At 38.3% G+C, this 23,715-nt stretch overlaps 1 protein-coding gene across 1 annotated transcript; it reads left to right on the forward strand.

The window, feature by feature from the left end:
- Positions 1-15,201: 15,201 nt before the first annotated feature.
- LOC143847041 (nucleosome assembly protein 1;3-like) lies at positions 15,202-23,627 on the forward strand. The gene is made up of 12 exons (XM_077355712.1): positions 15,202-15,434; positions 15,547-15,590; positions 15,698-15,793; positions 19,838-19,930; positions 21,044-21,137; positions 21,227-21,288; positions 21,380-21,564; positions 21,654-21,831; positions 21,958-22,001; positions 22,775-22,976; positions 23,072-23,089; positions 23,219-23,627. The coding sequence occupies exons 1-12, from the start codon at positions 15,365-15,367 to the stop codon at positions 23,282-23,284; spliced, it is 1,152 nt and encodes a 383-aa protein (XP_077211827.1). The 5' UTR covers positions 15,202-15,364; the 3' UTR covers positions 23,285-23,627.
- The last annotated feature ends 88 nt before the right edge of the window (positions 23,628-23,715 follow it).

A 23,715-nucleotide genomic window follows, 5' to 3' on the forward strand; every position in this document is an offset into this window, starting at 1 on the left:
ATGTATCTATCTGTCTATCGAGATATATGATATATGCATGATGCAGCATGCCCATTTGTTAAGTTAATAAAAATTTCCCCTCAACTCCATGTCCGAATAAAAATAAAATAAAGTGGGAATAGGTTCGAAAGGATAAATGGATTCATGGTTAAATCCCTCCATGATGCATTTTATGCCAATTTGGAATGAAAGAGGGATCAAATGGTATAGTTCATTTGTTGGTAGCTTGGAGGATTGCAAGGATGACTATTGCTTTTCAATTGGCTCTTTTTGCATTAATGGCTACTTCATCAATCTTACTGATTAGTGTACCTGTTGTATTTGCTACTTCCGATGGTTGGTCAAGTAACAAAAATGTTGTATTTTCCGGTAACAATAGAAGCTAAAGCTTCTATTCATGGATTTCTTTCTTGGAAAAACCTTCCCTCTTTCGAAAGCCTTTGTTGCAAATCTCTGCTAGGTTTTCTATAGCATTGGTCTACGATTGTAATCAACTTAGATCCAATCTGATCTGTTGGCCTTTTTCATGTTAGTATTCAAGTAAAGGTGAGTCGATATGATATTCTACAGTAATTTATTTTTAGAATAATTTCAGATTTGGTTATACTGTTAGAAGTTTGGATCCAAAAGCTACACCCTGACTCTTGGCCATTATTCAGAGGATATATCGATGACCCGACAACATGATTTTGATCAACATTCCTTTACCATGAATCAGTCCACTCTCCTGGCCGCAATCCCCTTGATGCTTTGCTTTGCCCTGCCCTGCCCCCCTACACACACACACACACACACACACACACACACACAAAAAAAAGAAAAAAGAGAAAATTCACAGCCCCTCCTGCTCTCACTCATCTGCAAGCCTCAAAGCACAGGGCAGTAACTGCACTCCCACGTCCTCAAATCAAGTTTCATGTCTCACCCTATCATACAGAATGTGCTTACCCACATGTGCACCCAAACCATCCTGCTTCAAATCAAGTAACTCCACTCCATAAGCGTCAGTCCTCATCCAAGTAAGAAAAGAAAAGATTGAATGAGGACGGCATTACTGTAGAAGGCATAATACTTTTAAGACAAGTTAAACCATATTTATTTTTTCAATTTACAAACAAATACTTTAAAAAGAATAAGTTAAATTTTCTTTCTTTTTCAAATAAATTATTCATTTTTCAAAATTTTGAAAATCATTCTTCATTTTAATGTTGCGAAAAATCCGTAGCTAGTTATAGTTTCTTTTTTTTTTTAGTCAAAATTCCCATAAGCCCTACTTCGGTTCATTTCAATTTACCTAAAAAGGACTTCACCGAAAGGTGATTTCAATTTACTTCATGTCCATGCCTTTCGCAAATGTGCCAGCAATAAATTACTCAGGAATAGATTTTTTTTGTGGAATTTCACACGAAAGGAACACCCATGATTTATCAAATATTGGTTGTTGGGGTGAACACTAGCTACCTTTAACTTTAAAAAGAAGTCATTTATTTTCTGATCTCTTCCAACAGTAGTAGTTTCACATAGTGGTGTTTCCTTGTGGTAAAATACTAACAGTGACACATTTTCAAAAAAAAAAAAAAAAAAACCAACAATAAATGGGAAATGACTTATGATTGAATTTGCCATGGTGCTGGGAAGGCTCTATTACAATCCTGGTTCAACAGGGTCTTTCAGAATTCAGACCCAATTATTTTAAAGATACGGAGGTTATTTGCAGGAGTCCCACCTTGAGTTACATTAAAAGTTTGAGGCAGTAGAATGAGACTAACTTTTGACAGCAACATAGAGGCAATCCAGGGCAAGCTCAATACAGGACTTGCTTATCAGATGGGAAAGGTGGGATGGCGTTTGCTTATACTGGACCTATTAGCTACTCAAATGCTATAGAAACTGAAATCCTGAAATATGGGAATGGGATTTTTCCTCTCACAGTTAGAAATCAAGAAAAATTGCTCATTGTTATTTGGTAGCGAAAAGGGAACATACCCCCTTCAATGGTAGATCTTCCCTAAATTCCAAGAGATAGTGCAAATCCCCATCACCTCTTTGAGGGTCAAATCAAATATCCATGGGAAGCAGGCTCAAAAGCTAATGAACGGTCTTGATCAATCTATGCCTCAGCCAAAATTACAGTGTCATCAGAACATATTGCAGATGATAAATGACAGGACTAAGACACTCCAAGAGACCAAAACCTGCGGCCTAAAGAAAAAAATCTAATACCTTTCAAACCAATCGAGAACAGAGACAGCATCCTCCAACCTTAGACCCCAAGAGACCCCAAAAAATCTGGTTTGAGTGCAACTAAAAAAGAATAAGAAATGCACAGAAAAAAAACACTTTCTCCATTTTAAGCCAAATCCCATCTTTTGAAGCATCCACATAGATAGAAGCCACTATGTCATAACGTAAGCCTTCGCTAGATCCAATGTGATTAACAAGCCCTCATATTTAGATTGACTGACAGAGTCAACTGACTCCATGGCAATCAAAAATTCATCTAAATTTGGCAGCAGCTTTGAAACCATTTTGGTTAGGCCACCAGCAAAGCCATCACAGTTTTTTTATGGGTGGAAAGAACATTGCCACGATTTTGTAGACTACTTTAACTAAACTAATTGACCTAAACTTCTGAATATTTTCAAAATCTTCCATAATGTCCTAATGATTAATTTCCCAGTGGTCTTTGAAGAATGCAAGGGTCTCCACAAAACCAAAGTCTAGACCTACATTGCTGATTTAAGAGATAGGAATAGAAGCCATAGATAGCTTCCACTAAACCTTTACAGGCTTCCACATGATTCTTAGACTTACATGATGAGATGATGGATCATCTTGCTGGCTGTGTGGTTCATTTTCGCCACATTTGGCATTCGTCCAACAAGAGAGCAGAAGAGCTTGCGAGAGAAGGAATTTAACCCAAAGTCTAGACCTACGTTTCTGTTTTAAAGATAGGCATAGAAGCCATAGAAAGCTTCCTCTAAACCTTTGCAGGCTTCCACGTGAGTCACAGACTTGATTGATGAGGTGATGATCATCTTGCCGGGTGTGTGGTTGATTTTCTGTGTTAAAGATAAGCATAGAAGCCATAAATCTGAGCTCGAGATGAACCTAAAGCATAAGAGGCACTTTCCCCAAAAAAATACAGAGTGGTATAATCTTTGTAAAGGCATAGACCGAGCTTTTAGCTGAGTTGCGGAAGACCTGGTCATTTCTTTCTTTCCTTATCACCCAAATAACGACTAGCAAAGCTACTTTCCAAAGAATTCTCCATTTTTTCTTCCAAGGGGCTATGGACCAACACTCCAGCAGATCATCCATATGCAATGGAAAAACCCACATAATCCCAAATCTCCCAGAATATGACCCCAAATGGCTCTGGTGTACTTGCAATGAATAAAAATATGATCCATTGATTCCCCTGCCCCTATGCAAAGGGAGCAGTGATCAATAATCATCGCTTGATTATTTTGAGGTGGTCCACGGTGAGGATCTTATCCAAAATAGCCGTCCAACCAAAAGCACACACTCTAGGAGGGACCAGGGTGCGCTACACTCTATCCAAGTGCGACGAGAGGCAGCTAATGATGATGTGATGATAGAAAGACTTGACAGAGAAGGTCGCACAGGCATCCCAGATCCAAACCCTCTTGTCCTTCACATGCTTCTTATTTTAACAAGAGCTCAGAGTATCTAAAAGGCTGGCAATACGGTTTATTTGTCTTTCAAAGAAATTCCGTCCGAATTGAATCGTCCAGGAGACACGACCTTTCTCCCATTGAAAACAATCTTTGACAAAGGCTTCTTTAGTAACAGCAACCATCATGAGGTTCGAATAAAAGTGACTCAAGGGCACTTCACTGGTATCAATGTCTGTTTCACCCTGCTAAAGCTCACATTGATAGTAGTGAAATCTCAGTCCATTCATGGATCTTACCCACAAAACCAGTGTGTTCCTGTGTTCTACTAGTCACATAACTAACCATAACCTCCCACATTACTCTGCCTCATACCCTCTAAAACCCCAACTTCAGTCATGAATAACTCCCACCGATTCAACATGTTCCTACTCTATATATTTCTCATCATTACTCTCCACAATATCCATGGCCGTCCAACCATTCACAAGTGTCCCAACTTTCAAAAACTATCTGAATAATGGTTTTTACCAGAGAAGCAGGATTCGTACCTGGAGTTGGGGATTCGCGAATCCCCGAATTGCGAATCCAAACGATTCTGGGGAACCCCGATTCCCAATTTTGGGAACCCCGATTCCCAGGCGATTCCCTGCGAATCCCCATCGAATCCCGACTCTCAACGATTCCCCGACGAATCCCAGGCAAATCCCCCACGAATCCCCGTCGAATCTCTGGCAAACCCACGATTCCCGCTTCCAACCATCCCAGGAGCCTTCGATTCCTGCTTTCGAATCTCGAATCGAATCCCGCTTTCGATTCCCGCCTTGGCAACCTTGGTTTTTACACTTACACTATATATAATCAATGAGCTCTCCTAATTGAATTTCAATTTCTTCTTAAATTAGACTCCAAACCTCTTAAGAGACTTAAAAAGACAGATAGAAGAACTGAATACTCTATAACTAAATTTTGATTAAGGTTGGGTCTATAGCAACGGTTGAGGCTCAAAATCAACAAAAACAAAAAGAAAAAATCCATTCAGTAGGGGAATTACCTGGGAACCCAATATCACGAAAATCCCTAGTGAGTTTTGACGTGGCCATACAAGCTAGAACGAATTGGAAAATTTCCAAATCTCCAACACGTCACTATTTTGGTCATTGGTTTCCTAAACATATGGGAAGGATAACTTGGGTAGGAAGCAAAATCTTCTTATTGCTTCTATTTCCCATGGCAAAGATTTCTCACAGATTCTATTTCCTATAGTTGAGTATTCCTAGTGGGCTATGGTAAGTATAGTAGTTGTGTAGGGTTTAATAGCTACCATTAGATTAGATCAATGGTTTGGATGAAGTCTTCTTAGAGAAGAAGTTAGTATTTTTATAAAAGCCTAATGCAAGGGTTGTTTGCACAATTGACAATTATTTTTCTGAAATAAATTATTTTGGCTTTCTTCTTAGAAGAACTTTTGTTCTTCGTGGATTTGAAGAATACCTCTTCGTGGATTCGACGAGCACCCTTCGTGGATTTGAAGGTTTATTCCGATCGATGTTGACATTGATCAACCTCGACTCGTTCTTCGTGCTTCCGGCTATGCCAGGTGATATCAGAGCCTTGCTACTTTCCATGGCTTCCCACGGAGAACGAGAAAATCAAGAAACCGTGACCGTGGAGATGTTTAACACTCTTTAGGATACCGTTAATCAAATAGCGAAGCAATTGGCACGGTTTAATCCCATTGAGCGCCAGCAACCCCAAATCGACGACGGTGATCGGCGATGGTACGCTCAAGCTCTATGTCGATGATGTAGAGCTCGCAATCGACGAAGCGCGAATTAGATCGGATCTCTCTCTTCTTCTTTTTTGGAGAAGATAGGGATTTGGATCTTACTTCGAGCGTGGGGACACTCAAAATTGGACCAAGCACGGAATCGTCGGCAAAGAACCTTGCATGCAACAAGGTATGAAGAGAGAAATTGAAAAGAAACTACAATCAATAGTTTGCAATTCCCATTTCTCAAGAAAAAACAAGAAAAGAGAAAATTTCTCCCCAAATTCTAAATCATCAAAGGTGTCTACAAATGAGAGAGTAGAGGCTTTATATAAGCAGCCCTTAATACAACATAAAAGGTCTAAAATACCCCTAATGAAAATAAAATGCATCCAAACTACCCATACAAATGTAAAATGACATGGACATATACGAACTACCACTACTGATCTAAGCCAAATGAAAAGTCCTAGACTAATGAGCTACAAGGACTGATGTAGAGAATGACAAAGGGGATGCTCCTGCATCAGTCGAGTTTCACACTCCGGCCCTAGAGTTACATATTTTCCTAACGATTATTACTCCAGTGAGGAGGAATTCGAAGACATCATCCATCCGAGGTATATTTATGACCGCGCTCCGAAATCTGCAGTTCGTGATTATTGTATTAAGGTGGATTTGCCCAATTTTAATGGCCAACTCCATATCGAAGAATTTCTTGATTGGCTTGCAGCGGTCGAGAGATTTTTCGATAACATATAGGTTCCCGAGGAGAAAGGACTAAACTTGTAGCCATCAACCTTAAGGGAGGTGCTTCGGCGTAGTGGGAACTACTTCAACTTTCCCGTACAAGGATGGGGAAGCGACCAATCCGGACATGGGCACGGATGCGTTAAATCCTTCGTGAGAGATTTCTTCCCATTGATTATGATCATATGACTTTATACATGAGTCAAGCCGTGGTAGAGACATCGCAGACGACGAAAGTTAAGGTGACTTTGGATCTTCTTGTTGGGACAAGCAATCCGCCCGAGGCATTTCCAACACAAGGAAGAGGATGCAGAGATGTTCTTTCTACTTCGGCAACGACCAAAGTCCCATGTCATGATTCGTACGAGTCACAGTTCGACCAACAGATCATGTGCTACAAGTGCAACCAATTGGGTCACAAATCCGATCTGTGTCCCCAAGGTGGTTGGCGTACTACACATCTAGTCGTTGGTGAGGAGCTTGAAGATTCGAAGCAATGTGATGTAGAGGAGCATAAAGAGGAGCAATATACGGAATAATACCTAATTCCTACCATTTGTGCTCCTAGACAATCCATGGCGATGCATCAAGTTTTGTGTCCATCAAAAGTAGAGGAGGACTCCAAACCCTTTCAACTGGAGTGGAAATTATGTTTGGCACTAAAAGAACCCTTGTGAAATCAAAGAAGGAGAAGAAGAAGAGGCGGATATACAAAGGTATCAAAAAGAAGAAAAAGAAGCCCGACGAGTCCAGATCTAAGTACAATGCCGACAAGGCCAAGCATCAATTTAGTAAGGTCTTTGAAGTTGGAGATTCTATGATGAAATCACCAATGAACTCGAGGTCGAGTTCTCTTCAAGTGGAGGGGAATGACGTGGCCATACAAGCCAGAACGATTTGGAAATTTACCTGGTGTAGCCGGAAGCGCGAAGAACGAGTCGAAGTTGATCAATGTCAACACCGATCAGAATAAACCTTCAAATCCACGAAGGGCGCTAGTCGAATCCACGAAGAGCGCCCGTCGAATCCACGAAGAACTATTCTTCGAATCCACGAAGAACAAGATTTCTTCTAAGAAGAAAGCCAAAATAATTTATTTCAGAAAAATAATTGTCAACTGTGCAAACAACCCTTGCACTTGAGTATTTATAAAAGCATTATTTCATACTCTAATGGCGTGAGCTGAAAGGCTTCACAACTTGGAAAGTTTCCAAGTCCATTGATTTAGCCATATTTCTTTAAAAGAACATATTTCTTATTTTAATAGGAATCCTAGTGTAGTTACTATATAGGAGTTTGGGAAAGTTGCAACATGTTTCTTATTTATTATGTAGGAATTTAGGGAGGTTGAGAAAGGAATTTTAGGGTTTTAATTACAACCATTAGATTAGATCAAGGGCTTAGAGAGGAGTTTTATTTAGAGTTTGAAATAATGCATTGATCAACCTCGACTCGTTCTTCGCGCTTCCGGCTACGCCAGGTTTGGGAACGTCTCGACCTTCAACAGTAATTTGTCGTCTTCTGGTAATATAAATTTTACCATTACAAAAAAAAGGAAAAAGATTATAATCCAACGGCTGTAATTTCCAGGGTTCGTAGAGACACAGGTCACGGTGGCAATGGAGACGATGTTGATCCCGTGGTACACAATGATGGTCCTTCACAAGTGATCCACGTTCTTCCAGAGTGGGGATGACACCTTAGGGGTCTTCCACACCCACGACGTGGCCGGCTTCTTAGGAGGCATTCTCTCCGGCGTCTTCGTCCACCCCCAACTTCTTGAATAGTACTATAATTCTGACCTTCTCGATCCGTTCATTATTCTTAAGTATACTAGACCTGGCCTAGTCTATAGTTTCCATGCCGGAAATTATAAGTAACCATATGTAGTGAGTGGAAGTTCACTGAACACCTTAAGGCGAAAGCATACAAATTCAGTGAAGAAACATGTGGAAGCGACATCATCTGCCTCTATTCCTAATAAAGAAGATCCTAGAACCAGTCTTTTCAGTTCTAACGCATAAGAGGGGAGAGGTGCTTCTCTTTCCACCTCATCGGTTTCATTTTCAGTTTCTTTGGCTACCAAGAAACAATACAGGGATGATTGTCATAATTCGGGTGGGTTAGATAACCACAATGTGCAAGAACTGGGGAATTGTGCAGTTTTTATAGCCGAAGAGACCACAAAGCAAGTTAACAAAGATTTCTGAAGATATTAGAGCAGATGCTACAAAGACTCTGATAACCTTGCATCAACAGGGGGAGCAAATTACACGAACCCATAAAGTCGCTGCCAACATGGACCATGACCTCAGTAGGGTAATGCTCGGTTTCCTTCATTCAATTTTGTGTTATATATTTATCGCATATCGAACAAGAAATTATGCAACCATGAATATCTATGTAACATGAAATTCCATATTTTGAAAGTTTGCCATCTGAGACATGCTTTAAAATTTGACATGGCTTCTAGGGAAATGTTTTATGCTATCTGTCCTCTTTTCTAGTTTTTGGTATTGTTTGTGTAATTCTAATGTATTTCTATTTGTCTGGCTACAACTATCCATACTTATTTTTGTAATGTTTGATATAATTATCTCTTCCCAGATAACACTTTAGAGTTCAGATGTTCTTATTTCTGCAATGTTTCAGATGTCTGCGAGTGTGGTTGGTGAGGTTGCCTAGAATGACATTTGTGCCATGTCTGGTGCAGAGCAATAATATAAGTACTGTTTTGTTAATATGTTGTGTTTATTTATTCTTTCCCTTTGTGGCTACAGTATCAAGTAATTGACTAGAAGGTACTTCTTGCCCTTTGTTATTGTTGTTACAAGATTTGTGATTGTATTTTATTTTTCCTTCACTTGGTTTTCATTTAAACCGAGAAATAGTTTCTTCCATTTTGATATGGGATTTGGGAATTGTTTCAAGTTTGAGTCATCCTTTTTGTTTTTTTTGAAACAATAGATAATCATCCCCACAGAAGTGGAGTAATAAATGTTACAAGAATCATCCTCACAGGAATGGAATCATAAATGTTCACAACTCATCAGTGACCTAAGGAATTCTACTGAATAGACTCCTATAGCTAAATATTGGCATTTGCTGTGATTTGTGACTTTGGGTCATATGTTTTTAAGCCGAAAAAGTCATGTTTATACCCCAAGTTATCATGTTTACTTCCTAGCTCTTAGGCAGTTGCAATCTGTGTCTGCGCCTTCTGCTATCCAAAATGTCAATTCACTCTGTTTAGCCCCAATTTAGGATGGATCTCTCTTCTTTCTATTGTTTTGGTGTCAGAAATCACAGCTTGATTTCTCAAAATCCATATCCTTCAAGAGCACAATGGAGGCTCCTCATCCGACTGCACAGAAGTTAACTCCCTATGTTTGAGGAGCTGACATTCTTTCTGAAAATGTGTAGATGAAAATTGATTTGATATTGAGGACCCTGCATCCGTTCTACATTGTTCATTGATTCTATATTGATTCATCATTTAGATTCAAAGCTATCATCATGTCTAAAATTCATTGACTCTAGATGCTGGAAACTTCCAAGAAATTGCCAAAATCATTCAACAACTTCTGTGTTGAAAGTTGAAAAATTATAAAAATACATATATTTCAGTGCCTTTTTTTTTGGACCCCACTTTTTTTCTTTTTCATAGCATTATGTAGGATGATGTTGTTTTTAGGCTAATAGTCGATTATGGAAAGTGATAAATTTCTTATGATCACAAATTTTTTAGTTTTTACCACCCAAAAAAAATGTTCTAGTATTAACCAGTCGAGTTCTAATAGTATGTCCAGACTGAATCTGCAGAGAATGAATTGGTGATAAAAAACACCAAATTATTACTGTATTGCTATCATTTATTAACTGGTCCAACTCGAAATGATTTTTGAGCAGGGTTGAGTTCTTGAACATTTGGTGTAAATCTGGCCTTCCTATTTCAATACCCGGGATCTCCATATGTAAACCTAGTAAGCTATCATTCATAACAGAGAACATCTTTCTGACTTTTTGATGTTATTTCATGGCGAGAAGCTTTTGGTAAGTCGTGGGGGCTCTTTCTCCAAGACATGGAAACCAGAGAAAACTCGTGCGATTTCTGGCCCTGTGATCACACTCGGTAAGTATATAATTTGTTGTTGGTCAATTTGCTTTACTCTATCAATGCTTGTATTTGATTTTTAGTCGTTTCATTTGCAGATGATCCAATCGAAAGAAAACGAAATCACTTGGAGCAGAAGGAAAGGTTGGGAATAGGACGGAGTCCTACTATGGGGCAGTCATATCCTCGAGCCATCGAATGCACTTGAGAAACTTGAGGTCTGTGCGGCTTGTATTTTATTCATTAAAGAATCAAATCCACAAACCTACCTTGTACTCCGTTTTTTTGTAATTTTGACTGCCTCTCCTTTGATAATGGCACCCAGTGCCGAGAAGAAACCCGCCGAGAAGAAGCTGGATGCTGACGCTGCAGAGGAGAAGAAAGCTGAGAAAGCTCTGGTGGTCGAGAGAAAACCCAAGGCTGGCAAAAATCTCCCATATGGGGCTTCTTCATCTTCTGATAAGGAGAAAAAGAGATCTAAGAGCATTGAAACTTATAAGATTTACATCAGTAAGGTTTTGAAGCAGGTTCATCCATGTTGAGAGATGTGAGAAGAGAAGAGTAAGAAAGAAACAGTGAGTTAGGGTATTCTCCCCCTCACTTGTGTATTTATATAAAAAGAAAAGGTGCAAAGACTAAAATATCCCTAGGTATGCTGAGCACATACAGTACACTCTTCTAACAATCCAGATCTTGGAATTTCAAGCAAGGCTATGGAGATTATGAACAGTTTTTATTAACGGTATCTTTGAGAAGGTTGCTCGGGAAGCTTTGAGTGTGGCTCATTATAACAAAAGGCTGACCATTACTGCGAGGGAGATCCAGGCTGCTGCGCGTTTGGTTTTGCCTGGGGAGTTGGGTAAGCATGCAGTCTCTGAAAGGACCAAGGCTGTGATGAAGTTTACAGAGCATTGAAGACCTTCTTTGCCTCTTTGGTGGAATAATTTGGATGAACACTTCAAGGGAAAGGCGGTTGGGTTTTAATGACAGTAAACTTAGTAAACTTCATCTTTACATTGTGATTGTGATAGAGTTGGAATATATTAAGAGGAATAGGATATCACAGTTATACATGTGTGATCAAGAGTTCCCTAGCAAATCCCTTGCTAATATATAGTCTTGATGATTAATATTGTGTCCCACAGTTATACATGTGTGATCAAGAGTTCAGGACCATTGATTTGGTGGATCCGCGTGATGGAAACCTACATGATACTAGTCCTACAACACATGTGCACCCCCAAACGTAAGATCAAGGTCTACAAAAATAGAAAGTTAAGCCTGTTTGGGGAGGCTTTTCTCTTTATATAAAGGGGTCTTGTTTGATCAAGATTTTGGATTATAATCCAACTATGAGACATCTTGAAAAAACACTGGACTTGTATGAACGGTGACGATCAATTCCTAGGTCTCACGCAGAGACATTTCTGCTGTTGATCTGATAGAACATCATGTTGCAACCCACGTGGTCTTAATCTCATGCCGATTGAACCCTGAAAAAAAAAAATCAACGGTTTAGGTTTCGTTGGCAAATCCCTAAAAAAGATTTATAATGGATCAAAGACTCAGGATCATCCGATCAAAGCCGGAGGTCAAACCATTGGATCCAATCACATAGACGTGGCGTAAAACAATGGTAGAGAAAATGCCAAGTGGACATCTCTGTAGGTCACATTTGTATGGGTGAACGCTCATCAATTGGGTGGGCCCCCATGAACAAAAAGCACCTCACCTCTCAGTTTAAAAAGTAGGCTTTCCCTAAACCTTTGACCAATGTTATTTTAGGTCTGGGTCGATTTGGCAGGACCAATGTTGGCCCAATGGATCAAAGACATTCATGACATACACATGTACCACACCTTTATAATGGGCCCACGTGCCACCTTAAACTCTAACATGAGATTATATCTAATCTACCAGCCACACACATTGTTTAACCATCTCAAATTCTCTCTCGATGCCTTACTCAAAAAGTCGGATTAGTGTTGATTCTTTCCCTAATTAATGAAGAGACCTTGGCGATGAATCAACAGCTCAAATTTACTTTCTTGCTTATTATTATGAACTAGCGCTTATATGTTCATCGGGTGGGATTTGCTAGGGTCCATCGCAAAAGGCATTTCACGGTTGGTCTCTCACATGTCAGACCAGCCACCTCGTGAATGGAGACGACAGCTTTGGTCTAACTAGTGCTTATATTTTCATAAGGTGGGATTTGCTAGGGACCAGCCACGGAATGCCTTTTGCGATGGACGCTAGCAATTCCCTCATAAGCTACCTAAATTAAGTAATTATGTGAAACCTTGGGAATTCAGGTCTCTACGGTTCAACTCGTATCCTCTAATAATAATAATAATAATAATAATAGGGCGATGATATTTTCACTCCCCTGCTTTACACGCACGCTCCCCTTATAATGTGATTTGACGTGAAAAGTGGGCAACTTCAACATTTTTTGACGTCAAATCACTTTATAAGGGGGGCGCATGCATAATGCAGGGGGTGAAAATATCATCGCCCTTAATAATAATAATAATAATAATAATAAGGGATTTGCTAGGGTCCATCGCAAAAGGCATTTCACGGCTGGTCCATCGCATGTGAGACCAGCCACCTAGTGAATGAAGACAAAAGCTGTTGTCTCCATTCACGAGGTGGCTGGTTTAATATGTGACAGGCCAGCCGCGAAATGCCTTTTGCGATGAACGCTAGCAATTCCCTAATAATAATAATAACAATAAAGAAATGTGTTGATTTTTTTTTTTTTGCGAATATCGCTGAATCAACATAAATGTCATTTAGAGATTTATAAATGTACATTTCTTTATTAAATATCTTCCATGAGTGAAATTTTCTATAGGAATTTGCTAGGGACCATCGCAGAAGGCATTTTGTCGGGCGGCTGTTGCATGAGATTAATAAGACAAAATCTGTTGAAAAGTAAGCCTATGTGGCTGCTCTCTCATGCAACAGCCGGCCTGCAGAATGCCTTCTGCTATGGTCCCTAGCAAATTCCCTACGTTTTTATAAAATTTATGTCTAAATTTTAGATTTAGTGATCCATGGAGAAATTATATGGTGTAAGCCCTTATAGTCCCGTATTTTTCTAAAGTACTGTACGACCTACACCATAGGATGATCAAACCATCCATTTGATGAGCTGCAATGTAAATAGGGTGTGCCCAAAAAAATATTTCCAAAGGATGATCATAGCCCTCCCATCTACAGAGGTTTCCATAATATGCATTTCCTCTATTGATCGAAGGGCTATGGTCATCCATCGGAAATAGTTTTTTGGGTCATACCTATTTATGTTATGACCCATCAAGTGGACGGTTTAGATCATCCTATGGTGCAGGCCGTACAGTAGTTCTAGAAAAATACGGTACCATAAGGGCTTATACCATATAAAATCTCGTGATTTATATTCTAAATTTCAGATTTATAGATGGGTAAAAGTTCAAGGGAAATTATTTCAGCGCCCTATTGTTTTGATAAAGATGCGCGTAGCATCTCGTGGTGTTGCAGCTCTACACTCTCAATCCATTCCTTCATCATACTCTCAAGCTTGCTGGCAATAAGCAATGAAGAAAGAGCTTGACGCGCTCCATCAAAATCAGAAGAATTGAATCATCCTGAGAAACATGCTATTGGCTGTTGTTGGGTGTATACTATAAATACAAGGATTGTAACTGGGGAGATGAAGAAACTGTCATAGGAATATTACGGTTCTCGAAAGCTTTTACAAACCCTTTAAACAGTACACGACAGGGTGCTTCTCGTATCGTTATCAAATAGTTCAAAATGAGAAATGGAGAGCATTCAGGCTCTGTTCACTTGCATTCCCTGGAAAGCAAATCTCTGAAAAACAGCCTATTTTTTCCTTGACAAGACAGAATTCTGGTGTTCACTTGCTTTCCAGAGAAAATAGAATTACACATGTGAAATTTCTGCAACAAGTCAAAAAATGACATGGAAAAGCCCATTTCCCCCCTTTAGGGATTTTATTTCCGACCAAAAACACACGGATTTCGTTTCCCTGGAAAACTAGTGCAAAAAGAAGGGCAAGCAGTTTCCCTGGAAACCTTTTCCTGCGCAAATGAATAGTCCAGAAACAGTCAAAGGGAAACCTTTTCCTGCACAAATTCCCTGAATTTCTTTTCCTAATGCTACGTTAGTTTCCCGGGAAACATTTTCTTTTCCTTTCCCGGGAAAACAAGTGAACAGAGCCTCAAGTAGGAAATGTCATCAGCGATAGCCATACATGTTTTGATATTAACACACAACCAACTGTCTTTTTCTTCTTTAATTGTCTTGCGAGAGCTTTTTGGGAAATGTAATAACCTTTTGACAGCTCTTTAAATACTTAAAAGACAAGATGGCTTGTGAAAATATCAAAATATCGTTGTGCTGATATTATTTCCCCATTTACATACTCCCCAAGTATTTAACTCGGCTCCTAATATTGGCGCTACCGTGTTTTGATAATTGCATGAACTTATTTTGTCTTTGATTGTTTAAACAACTGTCAAAGGTTATTGCATATCCCAAAAGGAAAAATTGCCTGTGGATGATACCAAAATACAAGAATTGTGATATGAGGGACACAATTTTGAAAAATTGTTAAAGAGGGTTGATAACCCCCTTTTGAGAGTTTGATAACCTCATTTAGAGGGTTGATAACCCCCATTTCGTGGCTCTCTAATAATTTTTCAAAAGTGGGTCGCCCGTTCATAATTCTTGTATTTTGGTGTCCCCACTGGCAATTTTTCCATCCCCAAAAAAATAAAAAAATAAAAGAAGTTACTGCAGATCCCAAAAAGCTCGAGGAAGCCAATTAGCAAAGAATAATTCGTGCAATTATCAAAAATAGTGTTGCCAATATCAGTGACAGTTTCATGCCATTTATATCCCTCTTCCTCCTTCTTAATCTCCTCACATCTCACTATCTCATCTCTGCTCTCCTCTTCCTCCGCGTTAGGGTTTCTAGTTTTTGGTTCTTAGATTTCTATCATCTCTCCTGTCTATTAGTACTGAAGAAAAGAAAAGAAAAGAAAAGAAACGAAACAGAGAAGAAGAACAGGCACAGCCATGAGCAATAACAAGCAAATCGATTTCAACATGGCCGATCTTGGTTCTGCTCTTCCCGCCGCCACGGCAGGTGTGTACTTAACAAAACCCACATCTCATCTTTCTCTCTTTCTCCCTCTTATTATCTCTAGTTCTGATCATGTAGAAAACCCTAAAAATCCTAAAAACCCTCTTTTTTGTAGCTCTTAGTGCGGAGGATCGAGCGGGTCTTGTCAATGCTCTCAAGGTGGGGTTTCTTTCGTACCCGTCTTCTCGATTTTCATTGTTTTTGTTGTTATTGATAACGTCTAGGGTTAGGGTTTTGATGGCTGATAGTTATTTTTTATTGTGCAGAATAAGCTTCAGCATCTTGCAGGACAGAACTCGGATGTTCTTGAGACTCTTTCTCCAAAGGTCCGAAAACGCGTCGAGGTTCTCCGTGAGATTCAGGTCTGTCCTTCTAGGGTTTTGCAGCTATTGTTTAGGGAAATGTTATCAGCACAACCATGTTTTTTAATAATTGCAGTAACCCATCTTGTCTTTTGTTATTTAAAGAGCTGTCAAAGATTATTACCCATTTTGTCTTTTATTATTTAAAGAGCTGTCAAAGATTATTACGGTTCCCTAAAAGCTCTCACAAGCCAATTAGTGAAGAAAAGACAAGCTGAGTTTGTGCAATTATTAAAACATGGTTGTGCTGATACCATTTCCCTTTGTTTACTCCTCCATGTTCCGGGGATCTTTTAGTTTGTTATTTTTTTCCTTTTTAGGGGTTTATGAAGTGATGGGCTTCCTGGGTTCTTATGCTATTGCTACTGTTTACATTCTTTTGCACGAGTAATGCAGGTGTTAGTTTCATTTTCAGTGTGAATTTACTGATTGGACTACTTATTTTGCACTTTTTAGAATGAGTGCCTTTTTTAAGCAAGAGTCTATTTAGTGGTGTCATGTGAATTGGAAAATCTTAGGTCCTGTTCGTTTCATATTGTGACAACCAATGGTGAGTGCCCCAAGCGATTATTGGCCCAGATTTTTCTGGTCCAATAATCAGTTTCTGGGCCAATAATCGGTTGGGGCCCTCACCATCGTTTATCACAATCTGAAACGAACAGAGCCTTAGTCTTTGATTCGATTGTGAAGTGATTATATTTAGAGAAAATTGATTTAGGTGAATTTAATGTGGGAATATGGTTTACACTTTTGAAAGGTGTATTTTAGTATTGTGCAATATCTTCAGCTGATTTGTATTTGATTATGAACCTTTTGGGTGATGATATGGATGGATGCTTGATCATTAAATATTCCATTCAACCTTACACTTGTACTCGTTGATATTGGCCAAACTTTGCTCTAAATAGAAGACCTTAAATGTGGTGGTGGCTTGAGATCTATTCAAAATAAAAAATAAGTATCCCATTTTAAGCAGGTGAAAATCCATTGGTCAAATGGTTTTGAATTGTCTGATTCTTGCGACCATTTTGCTATGGCCATTGCCAATTCCATAATGGAGTGCAGTGTTTGGACAATAGGTAGCAAAACTTGATTCGGCAATAAAACGGTACAGCAAAAATTTGAGTTTAAGACAGTTCTGGTTTGAAATTTTTTTTGTAATTTACAAAATATAGTAGGGGTAAAGTTGGAAAGTCGGCCAAAAAAATGTGTTTAATAAGCTTAAAACGTTTTAAACGTTTTTAAAACATTTTCCTAAAAAAAACGGTGTTTCTTTTTACTGTAAAAGTTTTAAACAGAGTTTTAAATGGCAAACCATTAAAACGAGTTGTGAACGGATTTTTTTTTAAATCACCATTTTTGCTAACTATGGGTTGGGCTATAGTAATCAGCATGTACATGTGATGTCTACATCCATGGTAAGCAGGGTCAAGACCAATAGAAATATAGCAGTTTAGTTTGCAGACAGATAATCTATCCTCTGTTTTTATCTTGTCTCAAATTCACGGGATAGTGTAGATAGGTGTAGAGGTGCATAGATGGCTGCCTATTCACCTCCTTTTGACATACAGAAACTTGATGGTCATCTGCTCGTCTCCTTTTCACATGCTGAAACTTGATTCATCCCATGGCATGGCATCATTAGTTTTGTTATCATTTGGTTACCTTGCCCTGTTTGCTTAGATGTATAGGCACTTTGATAGTACAGGAAATGGTTTAAGTTGTATACATCTTTTTTTTTTTTTTGGAGAAAGGCATGTATATATCTTTTTTATGTTAAATATGAATGTTTTCAAGTAGTGAATATGGCTTCAAACCATGGAATTTACGGTATTGGATGATACTTGGGCAGATTGCAGTCTTCTTCTTCTTTTTCTTTTTTTTTAAATGATAGGAATATTGTTGTCTCTCAGTTGGATGATACAAACAATGAAGCGTGTATTGCTCGATACATACTCAGATAGGGTTTTTGTTTTGGGGGTATAGTAAAGTATATTTAATTCGAGCGTTTGTTATGTGGCGGAAATTTGATACTCAACATATTCATCTGGGGAAAAAAAATCAGAAGATTAACTATATAGTGGTTGTATTTTTTGAAAGTAATTCTCTGAACAATTTGTAGATTTTAAAAGATAAAATTAATATGTTGGACAAAATTGATGAGGAATGCTAGTGATACTAATGGTGTGACAAGGCAGGTTCTACACTCTGGGATGAGAGTGGCTTTCACCTTTGGTAGATCATACTTTTTGCTGAATTCCACTTTGAATCATTTTGGCATGCTCAAGGAAAGGGGCTTCAAAATGAGCTTCTGTTTCGGTAATCATCACAAAAAACATAAAACCAGATAACGAAAATACCCTTTATAAAGGGCCAAATTTTCATTCTAATATCATCGCCACAATAGCCTAATTGACAATCGGACGAGACCAATACCCGATCGGAGTCTCTCTTCCCTTGGATCGACTTTCCTGCATCCGGCAGACCACCTTTTGTTCACTGGATTCTCATCTGACACTGTATTGGCCCTGCGGGTAGACTTGGGTCGGCATTGGTCTTGTCCTTCTGCCTGTGATCACTGCCCACATCTGCAAATCTACCCATGGAATAAGGGTATATTATTCATTTTTTATGAAAGCCGATTTGGCCCATGGCCTTTTTGCCCTCCTTTTCTATCCACGTTTCCTGCACTGAAGGACACATTTTTTTAAGGAAAATGGATTCTCGTTTTCCTAGCATCCCTCATACATAACCATTTCTTGGTGTCATATGCTGTTAAGGCATACCTTCTGAGGAATCCACTTTGGATCGTTGATCGATACCATGCCATCATATATTCATTTCATAGTACGTGATAAAAATGAATGTCCTTGATGGCAAACTAGCATTTTTCCATTGAATAAAAAACATTTCCTAAGTTATTCAAAAAATCGTATTGTTTAGTGTTATTTGTTTACAATCTTCTAAAAATTTCAGCTATTCCAGCACTTCTATGTCAAGATTCGTCATAAAAGGGAAAATGATATTTAGATATTCGTGCTTTGGAGTTTCTTTTGTTATTGATATGCCCATATTGTCTTTTTGGTGTTTACTCATCGTGTTTCCTTTGTGACACTTCTGCTCAATACACTGCAATTTGATGCATATCATAGAAAAATGTGCTTCATGAGTCCATTTCTATTTTGTATCAAGACTCACTTTACTAGTTAGTTTGGGTATTTTATCTTTGATGCTGATTGATTTCAATTTTCATTAGGTGCTACTTGGTCCTTTTTTTTACGTCAGTCGTATTTCTGTTCCAACTTTAGTTTCATAATGATGGGCATGGATTATGTTATGCCCCTCCTATGGTTTGTCATGAATTTATGTGAGTCATGGTTGACTTACTTGAGTCTAATCCATGGTCACAAATATCTCCGTTATTTTTTTAAAAATATCGCGATATTTAACAATTTTCTGAAAAACGTCTAAATCCTGAGATTTTTGCGAGATTCTAAAAAAACATCGAGATGCCTTCATATTTTATTTTTTACAGCAAAAATGTCACAAAAATATCTCAATAAATTCATGATATTATTTGTTGTCCTAATTTTGTTCTTAAATTTTATATTTGTATTAAATTTAAATATATATTTTTTTCAATTTTTTCGATATGAACCCAAAAATAGAAAAAAATAATAATTAAAATATCCCAATGTACACCCTCTTGAGAAATTCCCTATATGACTTTTTTGTGACTCACAATACAAGCGGCATTACTAATTGCTTACAATTGAGAATTTTTCACCTTGCACCACGCCCTTTTTTCTGGTTCAATTATTTAGTGTGCTTTCATAATCTACGATTGTTTTTCCTTTCTGAATTGTTAGCAGTACATTTCTACCTTGTTCCTGTGGTTTGCATTTTTCATTTTTTTTTTTTGTTTTCTTTCCAACATCACTTGTCCGAGATATAGGAATATCAGGTGAAGAGAACAAAAAAAACTTTTTTGACTTTATTACGAAGTCTCAAATTTGAACCTTCTGATGTTTCTCCAATTTGCAGAGCCAACATGATGAACTGGAGGCAAAATTCTTTGAAGAAAGAGCAGCACTTGAAGCTAAGTACCAAAAGCTGTATGAACCACTATACACAAAGGTATCATTTTCTTTTTTTTCTTCTTTTTTTTTTTGAAAGGACAAAGGTATTATTTTCTTGTCACTTCAATATATTGCCTGTTATGGCAGCATATCGACAAATTCATGATATTTATTCTGCTTCATATATTATCAAGTTGTTGTTTAAACAAGGATCCTCACTTCAATACATTGCCTGATATGGACCATATCAGCTATGTCACAAAAATTTCTGAAATATCTCATTTTTATCACGACATTTGATAACACTACAAAATCCCGAGATTTTAAAATATGAGAAAAGGGTTTCTGCGCTCGAGCGCAGGTAGGTTATCTGTGCTCGAGTGCATGAAACAGGCGCGGGGCCACATTGGGGGGGGGGGGGGGTTGATCCTAAGCATTCATTTGGAAGGCCCCATCATAGATGAGGTGTGTACCAAAAATCAGCTTCATTGGATCACCATAGGGTGTCCATTTGTGGGCGTGAAAATGGACAGATACTGTTTGTCCACTAATCTGCTCATTCTTCCACCCCACAAATGGACACCGTAAGCTGATTCAATGGAGCTGAATTTTGGTGGACTCCCTATCCATGAAAGGGCCCATCAAATGAATGCTTTGGATCGATCTCCCCCCCCCCCAATGTGGCCCCACCCCTGTTTCTGTGCTCGAGCGCAGAAACCCTTTTCTCTTAAAATATAGCAATATATTCATTTTTTTATCATAAAATATCACGCTAATATCACAATATTTTTATTTTATATTTTTTCTTAAATTTTACATATTTTTAAATAATTTTATTTTTATCGTTGTTCCCCGATATAAACCTGAAAAAAAATAAAAATAAAAATAATATATCATGAGATTTTCCCTTGATAAAAAATTCCCGAGAAGCCGAGAACGATATTTGTGACATAGCATATCAGCAGATTCGTGATATTTATTCTGTTTCATATCGTATCATGATGTTGTTCAAAGTTTAAACAAGGATCCCAATTCTCTATGCTCCAAATTGAAATTGCCAGGCTGTTATGACATGCCAATTTCTTGTTCCAGACAAATGCTTCTTATATGGGCATATTGGGTACCATTTTTTCCCCATGGTTTTTTCTTTCTAACATCTTGGTGACTTCAGAGATATGAAATTGTGAATGGTGTCGTTGAAGTTGAACACGTTACAATTGAAGACGCTGCAACAGAAATTCCCGCACAGGATAATGCCTCAGAAGGTACTTTACAGACCTCGATGGCTCAAATGTAAATACCCTTTTCAGGATGCTTATTATGTTTTCTTTCTCGCTCTTTTTAACATTTTTAGAGAAAGGGGTGCCACATTTCTGGCTCACTGCAATGAAAACTAATGAAGTGCTAGCTGAAGAGGTGAGTGACTCTAAATGCTATTTTGCAAAGTCACGTTACTTGTGCATTGCATTACGGTTGAAATTACGTTTCCATTACTTCTGGTGCTCAGATTCAAGAGGCTGACGAAGGGGCTCTCAAGTATCTCAAGGATATCAAGTGGTGCAGGATTGATAATCCTAAGGGCTTCAAGCTTGAGTTTTTCTTCGATCCTAATCCTTACTTCAAGAACGCTGTTCTGACAAAAACCTATCACATGATTGATGAAGACGAACCTATCCTAGAGAAAGCAATAGGGTAACTTCACTTTCTACCCCATAACTTGCGAATTCCAACTATTGAATCTTATTTTGAATGACTCATGGGATTTAGTTAGGTTTTTGTAGGACGGAGATTGAGTGGTGTCCAGGAAAGAGCTTGACACAAAAGCTTATGAAAAAGAAACCTAAGAAGGGATCAAAGAATACGAAGCCCATCACTAAAACCGAAAATTGTGACAGTTTCTTCAATTTCTTTAATCCTCCTCAAGTCCCCGATGATGAAGATGATATTGATGAAGAGACTGTAAGTTTACCTCCCTCTCTACCTGACAAGGAAACTACATGAGATTCTTAATAGCCCCATCCCTACCTGACAAGGAAACTACGTGAGATTCTTAATAGCTGAATTTTCTTTTGTCATCATCAACAGGCCGAACAGCTCCAGAATCAAATGGAGCAAGATTATGACGTTGGGTATGTGCATTTGCTATGCATCACTCATGTTTTTCTACTTTATGAACAAAAAAGGTCTCAGCTGAACAGAATGGTGAAATTCCCCTGTTTTTTTGCCTGGTTAGATAAAAGAATGCCCTTTTAAAGTGGCCAAATACATGATTTTTAGCCACTTCTCACCACTTGGAGACAATAGTTTCCTGATTTTTGTTTCCTTGAGAGGGCATGATTGAGATCAAGGTTTCAAATTTTGGTTTCGGTCCTCACCGAAACTAAAATTTTCGGCCGAAATTATGAAATTTTGGCGAAATCTACGACAAATAAAATAATATTTTATTTCATAGAAAATTTTGGCCGAAATTACCGAAATTTCAGCTATTATTAAATAACAGGAAAAATCCATTTTTTTAGGTGAAATTCCTTAAATTTCGGCGGGGGAAACGAAATTTCTATCCAGTCGAAGTTTTATACCGTTTCAGGTATACGCTATTTCGTTTTCGGTCGAAATTTAAAACCTTGATTGAGATAAGGTGGCTAAAAATCAGGAAAAAGTTGATCCTGTTTTAAGTAGAGTTTTTTGTTTCCTGATTTTTAGCCACTTATCACCACTTTGAGACATTAGTTTCCTGATTTTTGGCTATTTCACCCGCCTTACCCCTCTCACACCAATTGGAGACACTAATGTATCATGAAAATAAATTCCTGGCAGCTAGACTTGGCCTTGGAAACTTTCACATTACTTGCTTGTACCTTGTATCGTGGAAGATGATGAAACTCTGTGATGCATTTTGCAGGTCAACTATTCGGGACAAAATTATTCCCCACGCTGTCTCGTGGTTTACAGGTGAGGCTGTACAAGCAGAGGATTATGAGGACATAGATGCAGAGGACGATGAAGATGAAGACGGGGAGGAAGATGAAGATGATGAAGACGAGGACGAGGACGATGAGGACGACGATGATGAAGAGGAAGATGAAGGCAGGATCAGGAAAAAGGTAACATATGGTTAAGTTGGGGTTGCTTTGAAATTTAGTTTTAACTGATAAGACACTGATCGTTTACCTATCACTTGTGTCAAATATTCCGACAGGGAGCCTCTGTACAAAAGGTACCATATATAATTTTTCATCTATTTTTTCCATTCGTTGTTACGAAAATAAGCTCGTTAGTTGAGCGTTATAGTTCCTAGTTACTTTTATATGATTGTATTGTTCTTTTTGTTTGGCCTAACTTGCAGAAGAGCGGAGGAGCCCCTCTCGGAGAAGGTCAAGGTGATCGGCCACCGGAGTGTAAGCAGCAGTAGTTGTGTTCATTGTGTTCATATGAACTACAATATACTGTAGTATCAAGGGGTGATGACTGAAGTGTTTGTTCAGTGGTCTGTGGCTTTTCCTGGTGTCAACACCCATTTGGAAGAGAAATGGAGAGAGGTGAAAGAACAGGAAAGAAGGACTAGAGTTTTGGTGTTTTTTTCCTCCTCTATTATTATTTCTACCATCCTTACCATTTCATTCTGGTCTTGGTTTGGAGAGTATTGGTAGGTAGTAAAATGTCTTAATTTGTTTGTCTTGATGAAAAGAGGGATCTTGAACTATTGGAGAGTATCTATGCTTTGTCTGATATTAAATTATTTTGCTCTTTCGATCTGTGTTGTATTCTTTTACGGGTGTTCATCATATTCTTCCACATTTCTACTGATATGCATGTTTTGTGAAAGGAATTGGTGTTGATGGC

This window comes from Tasmannia lanceolata, unplaced genomic scaffold (genome assembly GCF_043159265.1).
Source record: "Tasmannia lanceolata isolate RefF3 unplaced genomic scaffold, GAP_Taslan_0.1 ptg000015l, whole genome shotgun sequence".
Lineage (NCBI taxonomy): Eukaryota > Viridiplantae > Streptophyta > Magnoliopsida > Canellales > Winteraceae > Tasmannia > Tasmannia lanceolata.